Genomic DNA, 19558 nt, shown 5'->3' on the forward strand with positions numbered 1-19558 from the left:
CGGCCCGCAGGCCCACATACCCACCACAGCCCGGTTGGTCCGGCACTCCTTGGAGGAATAAATCTAGTTTCATCTTGAAGATGTCCACGGTTGTTCCGGCAATATTTCTTATAGTCGCTGGGAGGACGTTGAACAACCGCGGACCTCTGATGTTTATACAGTGTTCTCTGATTGTGCCCATGGCACTCCTGCTCTTCACTGGTTCTATTCTGCATTTTCTTCCATATCGTTCACTCCAGTACGTTGTTATTTTACTATGTTGATTTGGTACTTGGCCCTCCAGTATCTTCCAGGTGTATATTATTTGATATCTCTCTCTCGTCTTCTTTCTAGTGAGTACATTTGGAGGGCTTTGAGACGATCCCAATAATTTAGGTGCTTTATCGCGTCTATGCGTGCCGTATATGTTCTCTGTATTCCCTCAATTTCAGCATCTCTCCTGCTCTGAAGGGGGAAGTGAGTGCTGAGCAGTACTCAAGACGGGACAACACAAGTGACTTGAAGAGTACAACCATTGTGATGGGATCCCTGGATTTGAAAGTTCTCGTAATCCATCCTATCATTTTTCTGGCTGACGCAATATTTGCTTGGTTATGCTCCCTAAACGTTAGGTCGTCAGACATCATTATTCCCAAATCCTTTACATGCTGTTTTCCTACTATGGGCACATTTGATTGTGTTTTGTACCCTGTATTATGTTTAAGGTCCTCATTTTTACCGTACCTGAGTACCTGGAATTTATCACTGTTAAACATCATGTTATTTTCTGATGCCCAGTCGAAAACTTTATTAATATCAGCTTGAAATTTTTCAATGTCTTCAGCCGAGGTAATTTTCATATTGAATTTTGTGTCATCTGCAAAGTATGACACGAAGCTGTGACTTGTATTTTTGTCTATATCTGATATGAGAATAAGGAAAAGCAGCGGTGCAAGGACTGTACCCTGAGGTACAGAGCTTTTAACTGCGCTCAGACTCGATTTTATATGGTTGACCGTTACTCGCTGAGTCCTGTTTGACAGAAAACTGAGTATCCAGCGTCCTACTTTACCGGTTATTCCCATTGACTTCATTTTGTGTGCTATCACGCCATGGTCACATTTATCGAAAGCCTTTGCAAAGTCCGTTTATATCACATCAGCATTCTGTTTTTCTTCTAATGCCTCAGTGACATTGTCGTAGTGCTCAAGTAGCTGTGAGAGACACGATCTTCCCGCTCGAAATCCATGTTGGCCTGGGTTGTGAAGGTCATTGGTCTCCATGAAATTGGTGACCTGATTCCTAATCACTCTCTCAAATACTTTTATTATGTGGGACGTTAGTGCAACTGGTCTATAATTCTTTGTCAATGCTTTGCTCCCTCCCTTGTGTAGAGGGGCTATGTCTGCTACTTTAAGTGCATCTGGTATCTCCCCCGTGTCCAAGGTCTTCCTCCACACCATACTGAGTGCCTGTGCTACCGGCACTTTACATTTCTTTATAAATATTGAATTCCATGAATCTGGACCTGGGGCCGAGTGCATGGGCATGTTTTCAATTTCTCTTTCGAAGTCTAGTGCGCTCGTGTTGATATCAGTTATATTTACAGGGGTTTGAATATCCCGCATAAAGAAATTGTCTGGATCTTCCACTTTCATGTTGTTTATCGGAGTGCTAAACATGTCCTTGTACTGCTTTCTTAGGATTTCACTAATTTCTTTGTCATCCTCCGTGTATGAACCTTCACTCGTACGAATAGGTCCAATACTGGCAGTGGTTTTTGCTTTTGATTTCGCATATGTGAAGAAGTATTTTTTATTTTTCTTTATTTCCTGATTTGCTTTCTGTTCTAACTGCCTTTCTTCAGTTTGATATGAGTGTTTCAATTTCCGCTCGATTTCTTCAATCTCCCTATTTAAATTATTCCTTCTTTGACGGGAAATTCGTGTCTGCATAAGCATCTCCGTTATTTTATTTCCTTCGTTTATAGTGTCGTCTGCGTTCTCTTTCTACGTTGGATCCCTTTCTGGTTTTCCTCAAAGGAACATGTTTCAGACAGACTTCATACGCTTCCGAAGTCAGTTTTTCTATTCCTTCTGTAGGACTTGTATTACTTAAAACACTTTCCCATGGAATGTTTGTAAGTTCCCTGTTTATTATCTCCCAGTCTATCCTTTTATAATTAAAATTGAATTTACTGAATAGCCCCTCTCGCTTCATCAACGTTTTAGGTCTATTCTGAGTATTGATGGTCGTTTGCACTTTTATATGAAAAGCTGAACATTCTGTGTTCAAACATTTATTCTTATTTAAAGAGTTCTTGCACAGTTCTGGGTGAAAGAGATCACAGCTTTTGGTATATTTACCTGTACAATCGACTTGAGAATGGTCCAGGACGGACCGAAACGTCGTCGTCCCTTCACCTTCTAGTGTGTGGTCTGGTCAACATACTTTAGCCACGTTATTGTGACTCATCGCCTGCATACATTTACCTGTACTAAGAAGGGTCCTGCACTTTCTGGGATGATCATATTTACATTGTCCATTTGTTCTCCCTGATATCCAATGCTTACAGATACCCCATTAATAATATCGGCAGATTTTGAGTCCTTGTTTTGTTTATTTCAAAACCCCTGGCACCAATATCGTACCCGGTTCATGCGCCCGACCCCAACGTTGCGTCCGGTGTCATAGCATCTGGCCCAAAAACAACAATGCGTCTGGCCCTGACGCCAACGTCACATCTGGCCCCGACGTTAACGTTGCATCCGGCCCCGACGCGCTGTGACGTAGCTTCAATTCTGCTTCTGCCTGGGTGTCCTTGAGAATTTGTTTGAAAGCATTGGAGATTTCCGTGCAGGCAGTTAGAAGTGATTCTCTGTGCTCTGCTGGGGTTTTATCAAGAAATGCGATCATCTTCAAGACAGTAACATTATCCTTTTTACAGAACCAGTACACCGAGTGGTCTCTGGGACCAATTTTCCTGGCATTATTTGACATGTTGGAACATTTACTGTGTGTGGCTCCTGAACATAGTTGGCACTCGAAGCTCTGGTGGTAATCTACCTTCTTGTTGCATTTTGTGCACATCTTGACTAAAAGCATTCTGACCATAATGCTTCTGGTCAGTGGCGGAGGTGGTAAGGCAGTGGACCGTTGGTTGTTGACCAGTGGTAAAGGGGGTGGGGGGGGGGGGGGGGGGGAGGGCGACCCTTCACAGCCTAGCGAGTGTGTACACAGATCAAACCTCGTGGCCCCTGTAGACCGAGTCTGGTGTGTGTGATGCCTCACTATTCACTGAATTATACGTTCCGAATTTTCCACGTGGCAATTTTCCTACACTTTCAAGCCTTTATGCCTGTTTTGTTACTGTTCACTATTCACCGTATCATTGTTCACTATTGTCTAAGTATACCGAGGTAAGTATATGTAGACTTGAGCCTCGTGTAGAGCCTCGTGTAGGCACTCGTTCCCACGTGGGCTGGTGTAGGTGGGTTTTCGCTATTAATCACAAAGTTCTAATGGCATCACTGTATTTTTTCTTTCCTAAATGTGGTTTTAAACTTTGTGATAACTGTGGTCCGTGTTCTATCACTGTAATCCTAATATGACCAAATATATTGAAGTTTATTCACGGAGTGTGCGACCCATACCCTCCCACGCACAGGACAACTACACAACGTTGAATATGACCGAAAGGATAAGATTAATGATTCTAACACGAATCTTCTCAATATTTCTTCGCTGTCGGGGGTAGTTGAAAAGTGAACTCTCCAAAGTTCATTTTCACTCTTTATTTATGGTCTGACGCCTAGAAACATTTCGCAAGAACACTTCTTACATTTTCAAAGACAATTTTGTTTTACATACTCAGATCGTGCTTATATTCGTTTTTGGGTGAGGTGATAGGACACAAATGTTTTGGGTGAGGTGATAGGACACAAATGTTTTGGGTGAGGTAACAGGACACAAATGTTTTGGGTGAGGTAACAGGACACAAATGTTTTGGGTGAGGTGATAGGACACAAATGTTTTGGGTGAGGTAACAGGACACAAATGTTTTGGGTGAGGTGATAGGACACAAATGTTTTGGGTGAGGTGATAGGACACAAATGTTTTGGGTGAGGTGACAGGACACAAATGTTTTGGGTGAGGTGACAGGACACAAATGTTTTGGGTGAGGTAACAGGACACAAATGTTTTGGGTGAGGTAACAGGACACAAATGTTTTGGGTGAGGTGATAGGACACAAATGTTTTGGGTGAGGTGACAGGACACAAATGTTTTGGGTGAGGTGACAGGACACAAATGTTTTGGGTGAGGTGACAGGACACAAATGTTTTGGGTGAGGTGACAGGACACAAATGTTTTGGGTGAGGTGACAGGACACAAATTAATGGGACAAGACAGAACACGAAACAATGGGTACATTACATGCTTTATTTTCTTGCTTCTGTGTTGGCTCGGGGTCTTGAAGTGGGTAGAATGTAATTATGTGTTGATTGGCTGTTGATTGCTGTAAGAATTTAAAACTAAAAAAATAAATGCATCAATGTTCGTAATAAGGCAAATAGGGCACTGGGATTTATTAATCGAAGCGTTAGTAATAAGACACCTGGTGGTGTTCTTCAGCTATATCTTGTTCTGGTTAGGCCCCATTTAGATTATGCAGTTCACTTTTGGTCGCCGTACTATAGAATATATATATATATATATATATATATATATATATATATATATATATATATATATATATATAATATAATATAATATAATATAATATAATATATTTAATATTTCACTAGAACGTGCCCAGTGTAGGATGACAAAGTTAATCCTCCCACATTAGAAACCTGTCATATGAAGAAAGATTGACAAGGCCATTCTCTACATTTTACTACTGTAAAATGTAGAGTATGGCCTTGTCAATCTTTCTTCATATGACAGGTTTCTAATGTGGGAGGATTAACTTTGTCATCCTACACTGGGCACGTTCTAGTGAAATAAATATTAAATATATTATATTATATTACATATATATATATATATATATATATATATATATATATATATATATATATATATATATATATATATATATATATATATATATATTTTATATTCATATATATACATATATACTTACATTCTCTAGAAAGGCGAAGAATTAGGGGGTGACATGATAGATGTGTACAAGTGGATGAATGGCCATAACAATGTGGATATTAGTATTATTATTAACATCTTTATTGACAAAATTAATTACAATTTTGCCTAATCTGAGGATTTCATCGGTAACAGGGTTGTTGATTTCTGTAACCAATTGCCACGTAACGTAATAGAATTAGGTTCCCTTGATTGTTTCAAGCCTAGGTAAGACATATGTGAATGAGATTGGTTGGTTATAAAGAGAAGCTGCCTCGTATGGGCCAATAAGCCTTCTACAGTTTCCTTTATTCTTATGTTCTTGTGTAGTGCAGATGTGGCCTGTGGAACCCCAGCAACGGCGAGTACTCTTAGTTACCTCAGGAGAAAGATGATAGTTTAACACTTAATTAATCGTTTTAATTATGTACGGTATAATGTACAGATTTAGAAGCTTTATTTGTCAGTGATTTTTATGAATTAAAATTAGAGCATTGCACCTGTTATTTTGTCTTCAATACAGGTACTGCTCTGTAGCCTCCGAATCAATTAAGAGCAATTTGTATGCTTGCATCCCAATTTTTATTACAGTACAAACCCAGCTGATAAATGCTTTGCTTGGGGGAGGAGCATGCATGTAGACATCTGACCAGTGATACATTATGGACATCTGTACACTGTTCTTCTATTTTCATAGAGTACACCACACATATGAGCTGTTGTGGGAGCCTGTGAAGTATGGTTGTAAGTCCAGGATGATGTGTACACTTACAACCCGCTGCACTGCCTCTCTCTCACAAGTGGTCACTGCTATCACAGTTCCACGCTCAGCACACCACTGCTATTTCTTATCTTATTAATATTACCATCTTCCCTGTGAGCTTTGACATGGACGTCCCCTGCCTTCTCTTCCAGTGGGCCACTCTGTGTTTAGTTGGAGTGGGCTGCACTATTATAAAGTGGGCTAGGCTGTTTACACAGAGTGGCTCTCCTGTCACACTGTCTGCTGTGCCACAGTGAGTTAGCCATCGCTGGAGCCGTGTTTGTGTCATAGCAGCGTGCCACTAACGCCTCCTTCTCCGTCTTCCACAGAAACAAGCGATGCTGGTGTGGCAGCTGGAGGAGGAGCTGCGTCACCACAAGAACCTCGGCCCCAGCCTGGAGGTGCAGTGATTTACGCCTACCCGCCACCTCCTCTCTCCCTCCCAACACTCCTGCCTCGCTCTACACCGTTGCTTTATCGCTAGCCTTCTCTCTCCCTCCCAACACTCCTGCCTCGCTCTACACCGTTGCTTTATCGCCAGCCTTCTCTCTCTCCCTCCCAACACTCCTGCCTCGCTCTACACCACTGCTTTATCGCCAGCCTTCTCTCTCTCCCTTCCTCTTTCTTTATCTTTCACCCTCAGAATCATTCAAGTTATTGTGACCTCTTTTATGTGTTTATATCGTGTTGCCTGTTCCTTTGTATTGCCTCTTTTTTCCCGTTTATCAGTAGCCTTCTCTATCTCCATCTTTCATCTGCTAGTTTTAATTAATTCACCCTGTTTGCTTGTTATGCTTCTGTCATTATTGTTTGTTTCATAGTCTGTGCTTAATTTGTTATAGAGATATACTTGTAGTCTGTATCAAAGTTTGTTATTAATTTATATTTTCATATAGAATCTCTCGTCAAATGTGTTCTTTCTAACGTGGAATTGTTTGTCATACCTGCGCGGGCCCCAAGCCTCTGGCTGGCCTAGTAAGTGTTACTTGTTTGTCTTAGGCTGTTCTCTGTGGTGTTCTCCTTTGTGGTGCTCCAGACTATGGTGATGTTCTCTGAGGTGTTCTGCTCTGTGGTGCTCCAGACTATGGTGATGTTCACTGTGGTGTTCTCCTCTGTGGTGCTCCAGACTATGGTGATGTTCTCTGAGGTGTTCTGCTCTGTGGTGCTCCAGACTATGGTGATGTTCACTGTGGTGTTCTCCTCTGTGGTGCTCCAGACTATGGTGATGTTCTCTGAGGTGTTCTCTGTGGTGCTCCAGACTATGGTGATGTTCTCTGAGGTGTTCTGCTCTGTGGTGCTCCAGACTATGGTGATGTTCACTGTGGTGTTCTGCTCTGTGGTGCCTGCTTGATGGGGTTATGGGAGTTCTACTCCCCAAACACGGCCCGAGGGCCACCACATCTGTGGTGATGTTCTCTGTGATGCTGTCGTCTGTGGTGATGTTCTCTGTGGTGATGTTCTCTGTGGTGATGTTCTCTGTGGTGATGTTCTCTGTGGTGATGTTCTCTGTGGTGATGTTCTCTGTAGTGATGTTCTCTGTGGTGATGTTCTCTGTGGTGATGTTCTCTGTGGTGATGTTCTCTGTGGTGATGTTCTCTGTGGTGATGTTCTCTGTGGTGATGTTCTCTGTGGTGATGTTCTCTGTGATGATGTCGTCTGTGGTGATGTTCTCTGTGGTGATGTTCTCTGTGGTGATGTTCTCTGTGGTGATGTTCTCTGTGGTGATGTTCTCTGTGGTGATGTTCTCTGTGGTGATGTTCTCTGTGATGCTGTCCTCTGTGGTGATGTCCTCTGTGGTGATGTCCTCTGTGGTGATGTTCTCTGTGATGTTCTCTGTGATGCTGTTTTCTGTGGTGATGTTCTCTGTGGTGATGTTCTCTGTGGTGATGTTCTCTGTGATGCTGTCGTCTGTGGTGATGTTCTCTGTGGTGATGTTCTCTGTGGTGATGTTCTCTGTGATGTTCTCTGTGGTGATGTTCTCTGTGGTGATGTTCTCTGTGGTGATGTTCTCTGTGGTGATGTCCTCTGTGGTGATGTCCTCTGTGGTGATGTCCTCTGTGGTGATGTCCTCTGTGGTGATGTTCTCTGTGGTGATGTCGTCTGTGGTGATGTTCTCTGTGGTGATGTTCTCTGTGGTGATGTTCTCTGTGGTGATGTCCTCTGTGGTGATGTCCTCTGTGGTGATGTTCTCTGTGGTGATGTCGTCTGTGGTGATGTTCTCTGTGATGTTCTCTGTGGTGATGTTCTCTGTGGTGATGTTCTCTGTGGTGATGTTCTCTGTGATGATGTCGTCTGTGGTGATGTTCTCTGTGGTGATATTCTCTGTGGTGATATTCTCTGTGGTGATGTTCTCTGTGATGCTGTCGTCTGTGGTGATGTTCTCTGTGGTGATGTTCTCTGTGGTGATGTTCTCTGTGGTGATGTTCTCTGTGATGCTGTCGTCTGTGGTGATGACCTCTGTGTTGATGTTCTCTGTGGTGATGTTCTCTGTGATGATGTCGTCTGTGGTGATGTCGTCTGTGGTGATGTCCTCTGTGGTGATGTTCACTGTGGTGATGTTCTCTGTGATGCTGTCGTCTGTGGTGATGTTCTCTGTGGTGATGTTCTCTGTGGTGATGTTCTCTGTGATGCTGTCGTCTGTGGTGATGTTCTCTGTGGTGATGTCCTCTGTGGTGATGTTCTCTGTGGTGATGTTCTCTGTGATGCTGTCGTCTGTGGTGATGTTCTCTGTGATGCTGTCGTCTGTGGTGATGTTCTCTGTGATGATGTCGTCTGTGGTGATGTCGTCTGTGGTGATGTCGTCTGTCTGTGGTGATGTCGTCTGTCTGTGGTGATGTCGTCTGTGGTGATGTCGTCTGTGGTGATGTCGTCTGTGGTGATGTCGTCTGTGGTGATGTCCTCTGTGGTGATGTTCTCTGTGGTGATGTTCTCTGTGGTGATGTTCTCTGTGGTGATGTTCTCTGTGGTGATGTTCTCTGTGGTGATGTCCTCTGTGGTGATGTTCTCTGTGATGATGTCGTCTGTGGTGATGTCCTCTGTGGTGATGTTCTCTGTGATGATGTCGTCTGTGGTGATGTTCTCTGTGGTGATGTTCTCTGTGGTGATGTCCTCTGTGGTGATGTCGTCTGTGGTGATATTCTCTGTGGTGATGTTCTCTGTGATGATGTCGTCTGTGGTGATGTCGTCTGTGGTGATGTCGTCTGTGGTGATGTCCTCTGTGGTGATGTCCTCTGTGATGATGTCGTCTGTGGTGATGTCGTCTGTGGTGATGTCCTCTGTGGTGATGTTTTCTGTGATGTTCTCTGTGGTGATGTTCTGTGGTGATGTTCTCTGTGGTGATGTCCTCTGTGGAGATGTTCTCTGTGATGATGTCGTCTGTGATGTCGTCTGTGGTGATGTCCTCTGTGGTGATGTTCTCTGTGGTGATGTCCTCTGTGGTGATGTCGTCTGTGGTGATGTCCTCTGTGGTGATGTCGTCTGTGGTGATGTTCTCTGTGGTGATGTCCTCTGTGATGCTGTCGTCTGTGGTGATGTCCTCTGTTGTGATGTTCTCTCTGGTGATGTCTTCTGTGATGCTGTCGTCTGTGGTGATGTTCTCTGTGGTGATGTCCTCTGTGATGCTCTCGTCTCTGGTGATGTCCTCTGTGATGCTGTCGTCTCTGGTGATGTCCTCTGTGATGCTGTCGTCTGTGGTGATGTTCTCTGTGATGCTGTCGTCTGTGGTGATGTTCTCTGTGGTGATGTTCTCTGTGATGCTCTCGTCTGTGGTGATGTCCTCTGTGATGCTGTCGTCTCTGGTGATGTCCTCTGTGATGCTCTCGTCTCTGGTGATGTCCTCTATGGTGCTTTAATCTGTGGCGATGTCATCTATGGTGCTTTCATTTATGGTGATGTCATCTAGTGCTCTTGTCTGTGGGAAATTTTTGTTCTTTTGTTTTTCAACGAATTTTCACCATTTTCAAATAATACACTTAACACATGCAAGTGTCAACTGAAATCATTTCTATGCCACTCAGTTATCACAACAGCATATAATAAAGGATTTAAATAAGAATTTGTATCCAATATATGTTTAGTTTTCTAATACAATTATTAAAAGTCCCCAGGAACATTATGCAACAACATTATATATATATATATATATATATATATATATATATATATATATATATATATATATATATATATATATATATATATATATATATAATGTCGTACCTAGTAGCCAGAACGCACTTCTCGGCCTACTATGCAAGGCCTGATTTGCCTAATAAGCCAAGTTTTCCTGAATTAATATATTTTCTCTAAATTTTTTCTTATGAAATGATAAAGCTACCCATTTCATTATGCATGAGGTTAATTTTTTTTATTGGAGTTAAAATTAACGTAGATATATGACCGAACCTAACCAACCCTACCTAACCTAATCTAACCTATCTCTATAGGTTAGGTTCGGTTAGTTACCCAAAAAAGTTAGTTTAGGTTAGGTTAGGTAGGTTAGGTAGTCGAAAAACAATTATTTCGTGAAAACTTGGCTTACTAGGCAAATCGAGCCTTGCATAGTAGGCTGAGAAGTGCGTTCTGGCTACTAGGTACGACATATATATATATATATATATATATATATATATATATATATATATATATATATATAATGCCTGTCCTCTCACATTGTTCTTTAAATGGCTCCTTGGTGACAGCTATCTATCCAGTCACTTTTAGACCACTTTCTTTATCACAAGTTTTTCATATTTGTCTACGTAATTTGTAGGTTATGTGTAGTCTGTTCTTCGGAATTCCACATAATGGAATTCTTCATTCCATTATGTTACATTTACTTATGTTGAATTCCTTCTGCCATATGTATTTTGTCTAGGTAATTTTTCAGGATAGTAAAGTAATTTATGTCCTTGACTCTCCCTAGCAACTTAGCATCCTCTGCAAACATGCTCTTGTAACTCTATAAATAATCTACCAGAGGGAGTACATAGATAATAAGCATTACGGGTACAGGAACTGAACCTTTAAATACTCCGCTAGTGACACTTCTCCAGATACGTTGCCTCTCATCACTGCTTACATTTGTCTGTTAAAATAAAAGTTCTCATCCTGTCAAAAAGATTCTCATTCAATTTAGAAATCAGTCTGTCACCCTGCCAATGTAATCCAACTTCCAGAAGAGTCTCTTGTGGAAACTTGTCAAAGGCTTTAATTTTAAGTCTGGGTATATGCACTGAGCCCAACCTTCCATATTTTGCAATTTTTATGTGGCTCTATTGTTGACACTAAAAGATTTTTTAAGAAACTAAGAGAAACTGAGAAACGTAGATTTGTTACCCAAGACCTTCTCGTTCGGAAACCAAACTGCCCGTCCGTTATTATTTCTTTACTTTCCAGGTATTCTGTCCATTTCAGTTTCATTATTTTGTCTAGAGCTTATACTATCATTATTGTCAGTGCTACAGGTCTATAGTTTAATGGAAGGTTCCCTGCTTAAATTTTTAGATTCCCTTTCAGAGCAGGAGAGATCTCTGAATTAGAGGGAATACAGAGAACATATACGGCACACACAGAAACGATAAAACATCTAAATTATTGGGACCGTCTCAAAGCTCTCAAAATGTACTCTCTAGAAAGGAGACGAGAAAGGTATCAAATAATATATACATGGAAAATACTGGAAGGCCAGGTCCCAAATTTGAACAGTATAATAACAACATACAGGAGCAAAAGATACCGAAGAAAATGCAGTAGAGAGTAGAGGTGCCATAGGCACAATCAGAGAGCACTGTCTATACATCAAGGGTCCACTGCTGTTCAACACCCTCCTAGCAAGCATTAGAAATAATGCCGGAACAAAGGTGGATGTATTCAAGAGACACTTAGACAAACTCTTGCAAGAAGTGCCAGACCAACCAGGCTGTAGTGGATATGTGGGCCTGCGGGCTGCTCCATGCAACAGCCTGCTGTACCAAGGAGATACCAGATGCGCTTAAATCAGCAGACATAGCCCCTCTACACAAGGGAGGGAGCAAAGCATTGGCAAAGAATTATAGACCAATTGCACTAACGTCCCACATAATAAAAGTATTTGAGAGGGTGATCAGGAGTCGGGTCACAAGTTTCATGGAGACCAATGACCTCCACAACCCAGGCCAACATGGATTTAGAGCAGGAAGATCATGTCTCTCACAGCTACTTGACCACCACGACAAAATCACCGAGGAATTGGAAGAAAAACAGAATGCAGATGTGGTATACACGGACTAAGCAAAGACACTCGATAAATGTGACCATGGAGTGATAGCACACAAAATGAGGTCAAAGGGAATAACCGGTTAAGTAGGACGGTGGATACTCCATTTTCTGTCGAACAGAACACATAGAGTAACAGTCAACCATATAAAATCGAGTCCGAGCGCAGTTAAAAGTTCTGTACCTCAGGGTACAGTCCTTGTTCCACTGTTTTTCCTTATTCTCATATCAGATATAGACAAAATTACAAGTCACAGCTTCGAGTCATCCTTTGCAGATGACACAAAAATCAGCATGAAAATTACCTCTTCTGAAGACATTGAAAAATTGCAAGCAGATATTAATAAAATTTTGACTGGGCAGCAGAAAATAACATGATGTTCAACAGTGATAAATTCCAGGTACTCAGGTACGGTAAAAATGAGAACCTTAAACATGATTCAGGGTACAAAACACATTCAAATCTGCTCATAGTAGGAAAGCAACATGTAAAGGATTTGTGAATTATGATGTCTGACGACCTAACGTTTATGGAGCATATATTGAGTCAGCCAGAAAAATGATAAGATGGATTACGAGAACATTCAAATTCATGGATCCCATCACAATGGTTATTCTATTCAAATCACTTATGCGGTCCCGTCTTGAGTACTGCTCAGTACTCACTTCCTCCTCCTGAGCAGGAGAGATTGATAAAATAGAGGGAATACATAGAACACATACGGCATAAATAGACGCGATTCAGCACCTAAATTATTGGGATCATCTCAAAGCTCTCCAAATGTACTCACTAGGAAGGAGACGAGAGAGATCAAATAATATACACCTGGAAGATACTGGAGGGCCAAGTACCAAATCTACACAGTAAAATAACAACTTACTGAAGTGAACGATATGGAAGAAAATGCAAAATAGAACCAGTGAAGAGCAGAGGTGCCATAGGCACAATCAGAGAACACTGTATAAACATCAGAGGTCCACGGTTGTTCAACACCCTCCCAGCGAGTTTAAGAAATATTGCCGGAACAACCGTGGACATCTTAAATAGAAAACTAGGTAATATTCAATATTCTTCAAGAAGTGCCGGACCAACCAGGCTGTGGTGGATATGTGGGCCTGCGGGCCGCTCCAAGCAACAGCCTGGTGGACCAAACTCTCACAAGTCAAGCCTGGCCTCGGGCCTACTTGAGGAGTAGAAGAACTCCCAGAACCCCATCAAGCAGGTTATACTCAGCACTCCTCTCTTTGCCTAGTTGACAAGGACTGTTTTGCCAAATTAGCAGTTCTAATTTTGTTGCAAATTGCAAAAAAACATTCTTCACATAACTAATTTACGTAATTTATTTTGACGGCTTTCTAAACCTGCTGATATAGGACTAATTTGATCTACTTTAGGGATGGCTAATAATGGTTAGGAATAATAGGTTATGTAAATTTTCTTTATGGTAGATTATAATGTATGTTTTAGTACAAGTATAGGAATTTATTATACTTATAAACTGATTGATTCTATTTAATAAGTGATTTTTTTTAAATCAATTTTCAAGTCACATTATAATACAATGGTTTATCTGTTATGTATTTTTCCCTTGTTTCCACTGGCCGTTCATGGTTACTTTGAGGTTATCTAGAGATGATTTCAGGGCTTAGCGTCCCCACGGCCCGGTCCTCGATCAGGCCTCCTTTTTGTTATAACTAAGGTTCATTCATCTTTCATTCACCCCCTTTTATTCACTTTTACACTCATCCCTTTCATTCACTCTTGCACTCAATTCTTACATTCACTCTTCACTGTTATACATTTTCTTCCGCACGTTAATGTTGCTCTTTCTGCGTTTTCCTTTTCCTTATTCTGTGTCCAGCTCCTTATGTTCAGCCTCTTCTGTGTTCGGCTCGCTGCCTCTTCTGTGTTCGGCTCGCTGCCTCTCCCCACTCCCCTCTTCTGTGCTTGCCTCGCTGCCTCTCCCCCTTACCTCTTCTGTGCTTGTATCGCTGCCTCTCCCCCTTACCTCTTCTGTGCTTGCCTCACTGCCTCTCCCCACTTCCGCCTTCGTGTCTCCTGGTGTCCTGTGTGTCTCTCACTAATGTCTCGCTCTACTTTAAAGTAATGAATTAGTATAAAGACTCCGTCATTCTCGGAAGACGTGACTAAAAATTTCAGATCACCTGTGCCCCATCCTGCCTCGGTCAGACACCTCCAATCCACTGTAATCCTTTTATTATTTACTTATTTATTTATAAATATACAGAAGGTACATATATATATATATATGTCGTACCTAGTAGCCAGAACGCACTTCTCGGCCTACTATGCAAGGCCCGATTTGCCTAATAAGCCAAGTTTTCATGAATTAATGTTTTTTCGACTACCTAACCTACCTAACCTAACCTAACCAAACTTTTTCGGCTACCTAACCTAACCTATAAAGATAGGTTAGGTTAGGTTAGGTAGGGTTGGTTAGGTTTGGTCATATATCTACGTTAATTTTAATTCCAATAAAAAAAATTGACCTCATACATAATGAAATGGGTAGCTTTATCATTTCATAAGAAAAAATAAAAAAAAATATATTCAGGAAAACTTGGCTCATTAGGCAAATCGGGCCTTGCATAGTAGGCCGAGAAGTGCGTTCGGGCTACTAGGTACGACATATATATATATATATATATATTTATATATATATATATTTATATATATATAATATATATATAAATATATATTTTAAATATTTATTTATTTATTGATTTATTTTTATAAATATAACTTAAAAAAAAAAATAATATTTATATATATATATATATATATATATATATATATTATATTATATATATATATATATATATATATTATATTATATTATATTATATTATATATATATATATATATATATATATATATATATATATATATATATATACATATACAGAAGATCATGAGAAGTGAGGTTTATGCAGCCATCTTTTGGACGAGGGATCTTTAACTGTCCACCATTTAGGGCTGTCAACTTATGGAGTGTCTTCGTTTCTATACGAGTTTTGTGGTGTTGTTTCAGGTTAAATAGTTCACTGTTGATGGTTTGCTTGAGTTGGTTGGGGGATGTCGTACTGGGTCCATTTATTTAACTGATGTTCAGCTTGCTCTGTAAAGGTTTGGAGGGCTTCCCTTTTTCGTGTTAAGTTGATGCCGTGTGAGATCTTGCCTATACCTATAGGTAAACTCTGCATTGTGAACTGCTGGGTCATGTGGGTTTATATTGGTGTATACTGGCAGCAGGTTTTCTTTTATACATGTCTCATTGAATATGACATCATATTCTGTATTGACTATTTTCTGGTTTAGGGTTTTTATCCCACTAACTAGTGCTCTTGCATCAGGGTTTAGTTGGAAGAGGAGTTCTCCAAAAGTCATGTTCACTTTCGAGGTGAAGAAAAAGAAGTAAATAACTATAGAATGTATTATACTTATTATAAAATTACACAACGTTTCGAACCTACATGGTTCATTCTCAAGTGATAAGAAAATACAAAGTGCACTAGATTTATACCAGTACGGGGTCAGGTGAAGACAAGTAGAATAAAGGAAAAGGTAAGGCAAAAATAGAGGACGAAGCACATACAATGATTAATCATGTGTAGTAGGCCTATTATGTTGAGCAGTGTCTTCTATGTTGGCATCGTTATGTTCCGGTCTTGTTCTTACTCTCATGGTGGGTAGAGTAAATAGTTCTGTAATTAATATAAAAATAGAACAACTTCCTATGAATACCCAAATTACAGAACTATTTACTCTACCCACCATGAGAGTAAGAACAAGACCGGAACATAACGATGCCAACATAGAAGACACTGCTCAACATAATAGGCCTACTACACATGATTAATCATTGTATGTGCTTCGTCCTCTATTTTTGCCTTACCTTTTCCTTTATTCTACTTGTCTTCACCTGACCCCGTACTGGTATAAATCTAGTGCACTTTGTATTTTCTTACACACCATTTGGTCACCATTTGGGCCGGGAGACATCTCCCGTCACGCAGGGTGCAGCCGCACCTCCACAGATCTGCAGTATCATCTTTTGATACTGGTAATGGCTCAAAAGGGGCACCACTTACGGGCTATTCATGCCCGTGCCACCTCTTGGGTGGCTTAATCTTCATCAATCAATCAATCATTTTCTTATCACTTGAGAATGAACCATGTAGGTTCGAAACGTTGTGTAATTTTATAATAAGTATAATACCTTCTATAGTTATTTACTTCTTTTTCTTCACCTCGAAAGTGAACATGACTTTTGGAGAACTCCTCTTCCAACTAAACCCTGATGCAAGAGCACTAGTTAGTAGGATAAAAACCCTAAACCAGAAAATAGTCAATACAGAATATGCTGTCATATTCAATGAGACATGTATAAAAGAAAACCTGTTGTTATATATATACCAATATATACAGAAGGTACATTTATGAGAGTACATAGCATTGATGATTTTACATTATTATAAAGCCACTAGCACGCATAGCGTTTAGGGCAGGTCCTTAATCTAACAGATAAATATAAGTAGGTAATTTGTAGGAAAATTTAAAGATGTTAGCAAGTACATTGTAAAAAAAAAAGATAATTAGTAGGTACATTACAGTGACATTTGAGGATTATCAACCGGTACATTGTAGCATAATTTGAGGATTATTTCTAGGTACAGTGCATAGTAGTAAATATTTGCATTCAACATAACAACCATGATACTGTATAAGGTGATGGCATACAACGGTGAAGTTGTATGGCTTAGGCACATATTTTGGAGGAGTGGGTAGCAGTGCGAGTTTGATGCACTAGGGTTGGAAACTATTAGGATGAAATAAGGTACTTTTTGGTTCTACTTTAGATTAAGGAGTAGGTTAGACAGCTTTTTAATTCGTTAGGGAGCTAGTTCTATAGACTAGGTCCCTTTATTTGCATAGTGTTTACACAGATTTAGTTTGACTTAGCTTGAGCTACCTCATCCCTTTGTGTGTATTTTACCTCAATAAATTTATTTCAATTTCAATTTCTAGGGATATTAAAGATATATTTATTTCTAGTGTGGTGATTTAGGGTTCTATTACATCTGTCAAGGAAAGTTTCAGATCAGGATTTGCATCTAGGAACAAGGTTTTGTACATGTAAATGACACAAGAGAATGTGTGGAGTGAGTTTATGTTTAGCATGTTTAGGGATTTAAACAGGGGGGGGGGGGGTCTGTGTGTTGTCTGAAAACAGAGTTTGTTATTGTTTTGATACCAAATTTTTGCTGAGTGATGATGGGCTTGAGGTAGTTTGCAGTGGTTGAACCCCATGTACAAATACTGTATGTAAGATTGGGATAGATTAGCACGTAGTATAATGAGAAGAGAGCAGAGTTTGGAACATAGTATCAAATTTTAGAAAGTATAATAGTAAAGATTATTATAGCTCCTTCCCCTTTACACAACAGCTGCCTCTCCTAGGTGTTGCCAGGCAACGGCTGCCGCACAGCGCACTGCGCCAGTTCTCCTAACAACATAACTATTCTTTAAATAATGTAAATGCCGCCGCCCATTCTCCCGATTTGCCACGCCGTAAAAAATAACTGTTTTGCCTGATTAGAAGCGCACAGACATCAAAAACCCACCTAGCTTATTGTGGCCAATGTACAGAAAGCGTGAATATAGTTGTGATTTAAGGTTTACAAATACGTCGCATTTTTTAACCCCTTAAGCTGCTAAGGGGTCCTAAGGAGATTTACACACCTGCACGCAAGAAAAAAATCTAAAAAATTGTTTCATCTTCTAAAAATGTTAATTAGTGTTTCCTGAGCATGGGGGAAAAAATCGTAGGCCGAGGAAGTCCGCCACAAAGTGGTCGTTGACAGAGTGGTCGTTAGGGGCGGTCAGTGTCACCCGAGCTGACAGGTGGGAGTTGCCACAAAGATATTATTACCTAATTATTTCAATGTCTCAGATTGATTTTTTCTTATTTTTTTGCAGTAATATTATTCTAGTGTGATAGATTTATATAATATGTGTGAATCATCACTATACTCAAAAGTATTGTGTTCATATTAGTGATTCAATTATTGCGTTCATAAAACAATAAACAAATAGTTTTGCAGTTATTACACTATATACACACACATTATGTTTAAGTATTTACATGTTTTGTTCACCACAACTGTACAACTAAGCTGATATAATTAGTTCAGGAACTAAGAGACATCGCTACACTAGTTTCAAAGCGTTATATGACAAAGAGTGCTGGGAAGACGGGACACCACGAGCGTAGCTCTCATCCTGTAACTACACTTAGGTAATTACACTCACAGTCAGCTGGCGGCTGCCTCTCTCACTCATTCAAGGTCAGGCGCACTAAATTTCTCCCCAACAATACTGTTTGGGGTGTTATTACACTATATACACACATTATATATAAGTATTTACATGTTGTATGCACTGTAGCTGTCCACCTAAGTTTGTAGGGTGCACAGTGCCACTCTGCACACAGCTAGACAAGTCATGCAGACGACGCCACCTCCGTCACCCAAATGGCTCTTCCCATCATAATCCTTTTGCTGTTATTACACTAATACACACATTATATATCAGTATCTACATTTGTGTTCACCATAGAGAACCACTGAGCTGGTATGGTGAATGCAGACAATAACAGGTGACCACACAGTCAGTAAACGACGCTATCTCCCTCCCTCCCACAGCATGACTACTCCCACACAGCGCTAATTATCACAAGAATCCTGCTATTATCACAATCCTGGTCATTTTTATCACAGTCAGGAGTCATCTGTAATATTATCATTACTAAATAATAGGAGTTACATATTTATTTTGATATTTTTAGGCGATGCTGTGGTCTTTTTCTTGATAGTAAGTGCAGTTTGCATGAAGGGTTTATCCTCCCGATGACTACACCAGTACACATGTTGGGAGAGGCGTTTATGTTGAGGATGATAACAGTTTCAGAAGTGCTTGTTGGGTTGTGGTGTAGGTGGAGGAGCGGCGACTACAACAGAGGTGTATGTTGTAGGGAGACTTGCCGCACCGTAGGGCGGTGTGTTGTGTTCATGGCGCCAGCTGATCCTTGGTACTGCCACGAGGCAGTTGTTGTCTGTGTTTAGCTGTTGGTGGCGCCAGGTATAAATGTGGCGCGGGTCACATGTGACCCCACGGGAGACATCTCCCGTCACGCAGGGTGCAACCGCACCTCCACAGATCTCCAGTATCATCTATTGATACTGGTAATGGCTCAAAAGGGCCACCACTTACGGGCTATTCATGCCCGTGCCACCTTTTGGGTGGCTTAATCTTTATCAATCAATCAATCATGTGACCCAATTTGTTGGTCGACAGGAGATATTTGGTCAGTGGTTTGACTATTTGGTATTTTT

The 19558-nt window shown here is 40.5% G+C and overlaps 1 protein-coding gene across 1 annotated transcript in view; it reads left to right on the top strand.

The window, feature by feature from the left end:
- LOC123769493 (trichohyalin) overlaps positions 1 to 19558 on the top strand; it is a 518341-nt gene that overhangs the window by 180661 nt on the left and 318122 nt on the right. Inside the window, 1 exon segment of the mRNA XM_069308773.1 lies at positions 6217 to 6288. Within this exon segment, the coding sequence (XP_069164874.1) occupies positions 6217 to 6288 (72 nt within the window).

This window comes from Procambarus clarkii, chromosome 63 (assembly GCF_040958095.1).
Source record: "Procambarus clarkii isolate CNS0578487 chromosome 63, FALCON_Pclarkii_2.0, whole genome shotgun sequence".
Classification (NCBI taxonomy): domain Eukaryota; kingdom Metazoa; phylum Arthropoda; class Malacostraca; order Decapoda; family Cambaridae; genus Procambarus; species Procambarus clarkii.